Source organism: Gasterosteus aculeatus, chromosome 14 (assembly GCF_964276395.1).
Source record: "Gasterosteus aculeatus chromosome 14, fGasAcu3.hap1.1, whole genome shotgun sequence".
In the NCBI taxonomy this organism is placed as follows: Eukaryota; Metazoa; Chordata; class Actinopteri; order Perciformes; family Gasterosteidae; genus Gasterosteus; species Gasterosteus aculeatus.
In genome coordinates this window covers 4,722,900-4,732,889 of record NC_135702.1, presented here as the reverse complement: position 1 = coordinate 4,732,889, position 9,990 = coordinate 4,722,900, and the positions used below count along the sequence as shown (strand labels likewise).

The window sequence follows — 9,990 nt, the reverse complement described above, 5'->3', positions numbered from 1 at the left end:
GCTAGGTCAGTGACTTGAGGGAGGGGGGGTCAAAGGTCAACTTATTCCAAATTTGAAAAAGCTGGACCATGCAGAACTTCTTTTTGTGCTTAATACAGAACATAACTTTAGGAATCGTGCACGACCACCCCGGTTCACGTCTCCTCCAGGTGTCCACTATGTTGTTGTGTCAAATGTCGTGCTAAGAAATCAGTGCCCAGAATACGATATTCTCCAACACCAATGACCTTATGATAGGCCAAGAATGCAAAGCCACAACTGTGCGTGTGTGTGTGCGCACACGTGCCCATGTCTGTGTTGATGAGCATGCACGCTTGTCTGTCAAGAAGAAAAAAAGAGCCGGGTCCTTTCAGCAGTTTGCAGGCTATAACATTTCAAAAGTAAAATCGGTGTGAAGCTTCCGGTAGACAGTTACAGCAGTTCAGTTTTGTCCATCATCCTTTAAACAATCCACAGAGCGAAGCCCAGCCAAACTTCCTGTATACTGACCCCAGGGTCCGGGGACAAGCGACAAAAATCCCATTCCTGTAATTGTTAGGCTCTCCTACTGCTACACAGCAACACACAAAAACAGAATGGCCTCCGAACGTTTGACTCTACTTCCACAACAATGCCGCCCAGTGTTGTCAGAGGACACAGGAAGACACGCCGAGTCACGCCAGCAGCTCCTTCTATAGCGGCACCGTCCTACTTTGAGCTAAATGCTAACGTCAGCTAGCTGTCTTTGCTCATAACATGATAAGCGCTTGACTTGTCTACCATGTTCACCATGCTGAACTAGCCTGTTAGCATGCTAACATTTTGTTATCATCAAACTACAGCTGAAGTTGATGGAAATATTGAGGGTTTTTCGCATCTTTCTACATGAACTGAAGTATTGGTCTATTTATATTTGACTGGATTTTCAGGATGAAAGATTGAGGCGACAGTTATTACAATTCATGTGAGGGGGGTCATGGATGTGTGCATTAAATTAAAGTTCAGATTGAGCCACCGCTGTCAGCCTTATGCAGGTTGCAGGTAGTATGAATAAAACGGTTTCATATAAAGAGTACATATTCATCCACCGCGTGTCAAGTTGTTAAACGTGATGCACGATGCTCCGCAGAGAAGAAGGTGTCATGTTGTCGTGCCGGCCCGAGGTGGCCCGTGGCCCGGCTGAAACCGACACTCCGACTCGGTGTTGACAAGAGTCAAAGGGTCGCGACCCTGCGCGGGGTGAAGTGGAGCTCCACAGAGAGGGGAGACAAAGCCCCGGGAAGGAGGGGACTGAAGAGCTCTAATCGCTGTCAACATGTGTCAGACGGTGTTTTTTTGCCGGAGCTGGGGGGGTCGGGCGGGGGGGGGGACTCGAGGGGCACTTTGAAGTTGCCCGCTAATTTTCTACTCACGTGCTTCCATGCCGACACCAAGAGACGGATTTCGGTTCCAAGAACGTGCAGGCATGACCTGCATCTTAAAGTGAGCATTTCTTGACCAGTAATACGTGTCCTAATCTATTTTACTTGACTCTACAACTAATACGCCAAATCTGTTGTACTTTAAGATTAATCATTGTTTTCAAAGCGTTGCTTCAGAGTTTAAATCTGAAGGATGCTGCACCATGATGGAGAGAGACGAGAAACATATCCACATTTCACTTTAGTTTCCATCTGCTTTTTATTATGAGGCATTTCCTGTTTATTAACAGATGTCCAAGCATTTGTTTATTAAAGGACGAATAAAAAAAGAATCGTGAACCCAATGCACAAGTAAGAGGGCGGGAGGGGGGGGGGGTGAAGACATTTCCATTGGTTCTCCTCGGTCTGGTTAATGTCCCAGTTCAAAACATAGTCGAACGTTGTCCTCATCAAAGAGGAATCAGTGAGGACGGACCTGCTTTCCTTCACGCTGAACTCACAGTTCATCAGCGGTGCGGCTGAGCCACGCGTGCGAGGCCACCGCCATCACATCAACAGCATCAGTCAGGCTTACGAAGGCGCAAGAACGGCCGCTCGCCGAGGTCACTTTCCTTTTCATCGGAAGCCTGCGAAAACAGTCGTTCTGTGGCTGCGGAGGAGCTTTCTCAAGTCCATGAAAACAACTCCGGAGGTCTATATTGTGGTTAATCTCACCTTGGGCTCGGAAAGTCCAAATTGTGTTGCACACTGGCCTTGTGAAGTGTAATACACACACTCACGGCAGACAGGAAGGGACTGTTATTGGTTGTGTTCCAGGACGTATATGATCCAGGGTTTTTTGAAGCCCAATATTATGGAATAAAAGGTTCTGACAACTCCCCTTTGGCTGATTTTATTTTTACTTCTTTTTCCATTTAAACCTCATTTATTTGGGCCACTTTGACAACGTAACAGCCTGTAAACAAACCTCCTTTTAGCTCTTAATCAAGCAAACAGTTGCCTATTTAGAAATCCAGCAGAGTACGCAACATTACATAATGTTCTAAAACTGACGAGTGCCGCTTCGATCCGTCTGCCGTGAGCTATTTGCAGGAGTGAACCTCTACTGGCTAATTTGCGAAGACATACATTAGTTAAATGTTGTCTCAAATTTCCAGGCAAAGAACGATAATTCACTGCAATAACACAACACCAAACATAGTATATGTTTACAGTGAGCTGTCATGTAAGCACTATCCCCTTGTGTACATTACAGATTCCTTCGATGCTTAATGTAAATAGCTTTCTCTGGGGGGGGGGGTCTCCAGCTCAGCTTTAGATGTCAGACTGGACGAACCAAGCTAATTTCCCTCACTTAAAGGGATTTACTGAGTCTGGGATACGCAGTTCGTCTTCATTACCAAAGTGGCTTCCACCACAAAATGCAGCTCAGAAAGGCTGAAATGAATGGAGGATATTAATGTTCGTGGAGGATCGGTTCAAAGAAAGTATCGAATATGTGTCTTTGACTCATCAAGGAGACTGAGAGCCTCGTCTGCGCATGTATACGGATGGTCAAAGGGTTTGAGAGCAGAAAACCCCATTAGAATAGACTTCCGTGGCTAATGGAGGAATATGGTATGTAAAGGCAGGGCACGGAGGAAGAGAGGGAAACCAAAACCAAAACACGGAAAGGCATTTCTACTCCCATCTACATTGTTACGCGGAGAGAAAAAAACAAACATCTAAGCAGGCCGAGGTGTGTCAAAGGATGAGGAAGGGAACGTTATACGGAGGAAATACAGGAAAACTACTCAGACTGCCTCAGTCAGATATCTGCAGGGCTGAGGACAGGAAGGCCTCCTGTGACAAGTAGTTCCCGAGATGCCGACACAAGTGCATGCGTGACTTTGTGTGCATTTGAAGTCTGCGTCGCTGTAATGAGGAAGGTTACGACGTACTGAATGCGGAGCAAATAACTTGTTCATGCAAGCTGATGAAACTATCTTTGTGTTGGTGATCTTTTGACATTCACAATATGTACACACAGAGAGAAGGATGACTCAGAAGGATACTAGCACAAAAAAAAGAAAACAACAAGGCCCCCAAAAAAGTCACTGGGCTGAAGAGGAAATTGAAAAATGTGAAACAAAAGAGGAAAAGTTACGATAAATCACAGCAATCTCTGAAATGTTAGATTCTGTTTGGCAGTTGCTAGTGTTATAAACAGAATTGTGCATTCAGTGGGGATACAGACAAACATCTTACAGTTGAACACAGATGGTAAAACATATTTTAATACAGTACTGTGGCCACTTTCAACACCAAACCACAGCTGGTAGAGGGGAGCGGCCCTTGGGGAATGTCGTGGAAGACAGAGAGCCAAAGGGGCACAGAGAGCAATTCCAAATAATGTTATTGGAGACCAGACAAACAAATGTTGGAAATGTGGCCTGAATTACTTTGAGTTCACATTTGCAGCTTTTCACTTCATTTAGTGTTCCTTGTTAATATTAAAAATATGTGTTTCCTCCACAGTAAAAATCCCTTTCGCACACTGAATCACCCATAAATTGGCCTGATCTGTGATGCACTTTGACCCAACAGGCTGACGTCCCCCTGGCAGCCACATGCAGTCATAATGAGGCTTTAACAAATACACACGTCTGCCATTTTTCACGAGTCACTCGAGTGAATGTCACAGACTTGCTCCCCAGACACCAACTGCTCTGCAGTGACCGGTAACATTTTCCCAGGGTCCTGCAGACCGAGCCCCCACCCGACGTGGCTTATAAGGTCCTGTGCACGAGTGCACGCCTTTCTCCTCCTCCTCCTCCTCCTCCTCCTCCTCCTCCTCCTCCTCCTCCTCCTCCTCCTCCTCCTCCTCCTCCTCCTCCTCCTCCTCCTCCCTGTTTCGGCTCCATGCAGCGTCGCGCATCCCGAGCGGCGGAGACAGTCTGAAACGGCACCTCGGACAGTTCGGTCGCGCGCGAACTGGGAGCGCAGGAAACGCCGTGTGCGCGCTCGTCTTCTGCGCCGTTTAGCGACTCGACTTCTCCGGGAGTCCGCGGAATAAGTGAAGCCACGACGGGACGCCGGGATGCCCGGGATAAGTGATTTCACGTTGGCAACAGTCGTTGGTGAGTAATAATAAGAAGAGGAATAAATGAGTGGGTGGGTTGTTTCGTATTTTCGCGCTGATCGCGAAATGAAATAACGGGCGAGAGGCGCGTTTGGCTTTGTTTGTTTTGTCTGCAGAACGCATGAGATCTGACACTAATTCCCATGACGAATGCTTTGCAAATGACAAATTTCCCTGCAGAGACTCAATGACACTGTAGTGGGGGCGGGGGGGGGGGGGGGGGGGGGGGGTGTCATTGAGTTTCTGCCGAAAAATGAGTCGTTTGTAAAGCATTCGTCATGGGAATTAGTGTCTGATCTCATGAAAAAGCTCATCCTTCAATGCATTTTGAATTGGTTTGCAGGAGGGTGTTTTCTCTTTTCTTTTACAGCTCCTCCCTGATCATTTGATTTGAGTTATTAGAAGGTGAAACGTGGAATGAATATTGCCTCTCGTGGATATCTGTGCTGGCATCCCGCCGGTGATGCTGTGTGCTCTCAGGTTCGGCTCCAGAGCTCCAGAAGTGAATTAACTCTCGAGGTCATGTAACTCAAGTAATTCAAACACGACGGAAAAGTCCCGGTAAAGTTGAGTCACCTCGCTGATTTTGGAGGTTAGGGGAAAGAGAGCCAAGTAAACGGCGCTGGTCTCTCTTCAGCCCTCAGATTCCTGCACTCGCATGTGACGCCGGCTTGTGATGTTCATTAGAGAATTGAGTTAGGGACGATGATGGAGATAAAGGTGTGCGTTTGTGGGGCTCACAAAATGGAAATCATTACCATCACATCAACAGAGTCAGATGCTCCCTCTCCCTCCCGTCCCGCCCTGCGCACTACCGGTCCCATACCGGACCCCCCCCCCCCCCCCCCTGCCTGCCTCAGAGCCCCACATTTGTAGCGGCAGCATTCAATCTGTACGAATTCCTACAACGGCGATGGAGCTACAGGTGGTTTGAGTTTGGTACCGCGGAGGAGGAGAGCGGCATCTGGCCTCAATCAGCGCGTGCCGGACTGAGGTGACCGAGCTCACTAAAGACGCGAACGGCATGAACACCTATGCTGGAGATGATGATCACTTTCTCGGTCTATTAATCTGCCTTTGGTGTGTCTGTATACACACGCGATGAGCGGATCCTTTGTCTTTTTGCTGTGTTAAAGGACACCGGTGGAGAGAAGTTGTGGGTTAGTCGGGCTGATTTACTGTAGATCCTTCAACATTCCTCTGAGGACTCCTGCAGATCCTCACCTCAGATTTGTCTTTCCACTTTCATGCGCAAGGAGTAAATGGTTAATTCAGATAAGTGTTCAAACAATACTCTGGATTTGATGAGCCTGAGTAGTGTACGTGGCCGTCTCCTTCATTAGAAACATGCCTCCTCCTCTACTATCTCCTCTATCAGCTCACTCCCTCGGTAGCAGCAATCATCACTAATTTGTTTGTCAGTCTGCCGGGACGGGTTCGGCGATTTCACTGGAATGGCGTGTGAATGAGCTCTGATCGCGACGCTAGTTCATCCTGCAACCGTGATGGGTTCGCTCTAAGCTTCCTCACTCACCGTTAAGTGCAACTATCTGAATCCACTGGATGAAACGCACTTTGAAGGCGTGAAAGAAGCCGCGTGGAAATCACAGTGGAAATCACTCAGAGGATTTTTGCCTGGAATATGTCACACAGGATGACTTTGCGTATTCCTTACAGTACTCTCAAAACTAATACTAGAATGAGTTCATAGTGTAAACTAAACGTATAACAGTGGTTAACAGGGTAAACATGCTGGTGAGTGAACCATGAATACTTTTCACACGTTCAACAAGAAAAGTAGTTAGAAGCAAGAGTACATTTGCAAAATCAAGTCATGTCATGAAGACGATCACATTTTCTGTCACAGGAAGTATCTGTCGGTTTATGGGTACAGATATCTTCGCACTTCTCACACACACGATGTGCGCACACTGGACCCTTTCCTCGTGGTTTACATTCCGAGCGTGAAGGTGTGACAAGGGGCCGTGGGGCAAAGTGCTCAGACGCAGAGGAGACACGGCTCTCTGGCTTTCTTTTATCGCCGTCGCTTAAAAACGCTTCCTGACGGCATGAAAACAGGAAGATTCCTCCTTCTCAAGATTTGAGAAGTGCCGCTGCCACAAAGAAATCCACAACCTTTAGATAAGACACGCGGTGACAGAAACGCAATGTTTCTGGGAAAGCTTCTCATATCAGTACGTATCCGGTACACAGACCCCGATGGTGAACAACAGAATGCGCGTGCTGGTGTTTTTCAGGTGTAAGATGCGTTTCTCCCTGAAAGCCTGTGAAACCACAAGGCCCACCCACATGACTTTCATACGCTGCAGCCTCAACCCAGTACACATGTTCCACTGCTGTCTCTGCAGCATGTGGCAAACACGCAACTAGCATTCGCAAAGTGAACGATGTCTGATTAGCAGAAAATAATCAACAGTAAAATGGTTGACGGGTTTCAAAACATAAAAATGTGGATGTAGAAAGAACATAATTGACGCTCTGCAGGTTTACATAACTGAATCTCCCAAAACCGTTAAAGCTTGGATAACTCAACCAAGCAAAGGCTCACGTTCCATAAAACATGTGCCTTTTAAACCGAGTCATCATTATGTTTTTCGGCGGTTGCCATCACTGCAGAAGAGGAAGGCGAGCGAGAAATAAACAGGAAACTCTGGGGTTGCCAAGGTGACGCTTGTGTGGCCCCGTGACCGCAAATGTGACACCATCTCAGCCTGAGTCTTATGGTTTAAGCTTTGCCTAAATCTAGTCGATGTACTGCATGCGTTTAATAGTCGACATGTGACTGTGATTATCGTCGTATGTGGGTCCTGACTCCATAAAGTGTTTGAATAAATAATCTTCTTATCAGTGCCCCCTGAGCTCAAACCCAAACATGATGGTGAGATAATCCCCAAAACTCGCCCAACAACATACACACACTCTGGAGAGAAACTGATGTCTGTCACGAAAGAGCTTGATAAATAAACAAAGTGCCCGTGAAGGTGCGATTACTGCTGGTCGTTTGGGCTTACGTAGGTCTTGACCTCTGGGGAAGGTCGAGCCACACACACACACACACACACACACACACACACACACACACTGAAGACATAAAAGCATTCTGCACGCGTTTCACACTCCATCACGCGTCGCCACTTTTTCGCTTTGGTGTTACATTTGACCTTTGCAGGGGCATCCTCCCGACCCCGTTACGTCCAGGTTTAATCGGTTCCTTGTTGATTCTGAAGAACTCCTCTCCGGGAACAACGAGCCGCCGCTCTTTACGGTCGGTTTCTTATTTTTTCGGGAGGTCATACACGCTTGTCTGCCACGCTATCGTGTCCGCAGACAGTTCTCTGTGTGCGCAGATGTATTTTTCAGGTCATGTGACCTCAGGCACCAAACAGTTGTTGTGAGGCATCTGGGGCAAAGAGGAGGGCCGGAGGAGGCAAAGGGGGAGAGTGTCGCGGAGGGCTGTCGGGGGAGGAAAGCTGCTGGCGAGATGGCAGCTAGCCGAAGGGGGGGCGGGGGAGGGGGGGTGGAGTCCATTTCGGATATCTCGATGTGGGAGCACATTGCGATAACAGCATGTTATACACGGCTCTCGGTCATGTGACCATTACCTGACCTTAACCTTCGTCGTGTGGTGTAGTGGAGAAGCTCCGTGTGGTTTCACATCTAACTTGTTTGCTGTGGTTGAAACTAACAGGTTCTGTTTACCGCCTCTTTCATTACATTTAGGGGAGTCATTTTTTTCTGTTGGGAAATATTCAAAGAACAAGATCATTTTAAAAGTACTGGTAAAGTTCTCTTTTCTTGGCGTTAACTTTTCTCCAAAAGAGGATTTTGGCCTTTCTGGAGTCGTTTTCTTGTTTTTTTCAGAGTGTGAAACGTCCTGCCAGAAGAAACACGCGAGGAGTACTTGCACACGCACATGCATGTGCTCCTTTGCCTCTCTCTGGCCGTTAAGTGCTGATAGCCTCAGATCCTGGATGGGTGTGTTTTCACAATGCTGCATCTGTGCACCAGGCCTGTCCGGCCCCTCCGTGCCCCTCCCGTGTTACTCTCCCAGAGCCATCCATCACGCTGGCATCATGCCGTGGCGTCCGCCCGGGGGAAACGTCTTCGCATTAACACCTCCCAACAAGAGCGACAACATCAGGCGTGCTAGCGACAACACCAGGCGTGCTAGTCGCGAGGTTCTCCTTCACACAAATGTCTCCCAGGCGCAAGGTGTCAGTCGCTCATGATGTCAGTCAGAATATCGTGATGATCCTCATGAACGCTTCTTTTGGTTCTGTATTTTTGGATGGAGTTAAGATAATGGGGGGCGGGGCTTCTTCAGCACTACGGACAGCAACAATGACTTCATATGACCAATGATACGCAGCACAGTTACCGTTAGTTGGTTCAGGGGTCACAAACCTGGGTCAGATAAAGGATCAATGAGTCAGGCGGACTAGTCTACTGATTCAACGGGGAAAAAAACCTGCCCCCGACACCAAAAGTGGTTATTTCATAGTAATAATTTCAGGAAAAAACAAAATTCAATGACTAAATGAAAAGCACTGACACAGTATAAAACAAATATCTTCCATCTCTGGACAAGACTTGACCAGAGCCACTTTCATCCACTTTAATACAGAAAAATAATATATATATTATTGAAAGTAAATTAGATCTTTGTTCCCTGTTTGCTAAGGTTGACGCCTCACAGATGAGCCGTTGTTGACACCAGACCTCACATATGTTTTACGATTTTACACATAAGCTGCAGTCAAAAATATGTGGCATAAAATCATGTCTTTTTGGCTGTTGACTGACAGAAGAATGCTGGAATTTTCTCAAGTAACCTCATACCAGTAGCAAAATTTCACAAAACTCTCTTGGAAACATTTTTCATGAATGCTGTGCACACTCGGGCTGCATATCCCAATGCATATGTGCCAAGTATTTCGCGTTCTAAATTCTTCCTGATGTTGTAGCGATGTGCCGGCCTGATCTGGAAACATATGTCCAGGTTAAAGAAGCTGCAGCTCTATGGGAAATATCTATTTGCCCAGCATTGTGCATGTAAGGAGAAGGTGCAGCAGAGTTTTGAAAGGGAGGAAAAACTAGTTCATGAGACATCGGTGATTTTGACTCTTTGGTTGTGAAAAAGAACCGCAATGTTGCCTGTTGAGGAAGGAACTAACTATTTAAAACCTCTGTGCGTAGATCTTGATTCTTTTGCTGTTCATCTAGCTCCTTCCGAGTCTTCACAGTCCGCACGTCCGGTGTGATCACGCCTCTGCTTTCACCAGATGCAATGAAATTGATCTGTTTCCAGAAAATATGTGTGTCTCTTTATCAGCCTTATGATGTCGTTCAGTGGTTCACTTTTAAATTAAAAAAAAAGAAGCAAATATTTACTAAACTATTCTTTTTAGTTAGTTATTCTGGAAATAGCCTGATCAGCATGGAAGATTC

At 46.8% G+C, this 9,990-nt stretch overlaps 1 protein-coding gene across 1 annotated transcript in view; it reads left to right on the top strand.

Moving 5' to 3' along the window:
• Positions 1–4,315: 4,315 nt before the first annotated feature.
• The window catches only part of itga1 (integrin, alpha 1), a 34,235-nt gene continuing 28,560 nt past the window's right edge, over positions 4,316–9,990 (top strand). The window contains exon 1 of the mRNA XM_040197929.2: positions 4,316–4,519. Coding sequence (XP_040053863.2) covers positions 4,480–4,519 — 40 coding nt within the window. The 5' untranslated portion in view covers positions 4,316–4,479. The remainder of the gene's footprint in view (positions 4,520–9,990) is intronic.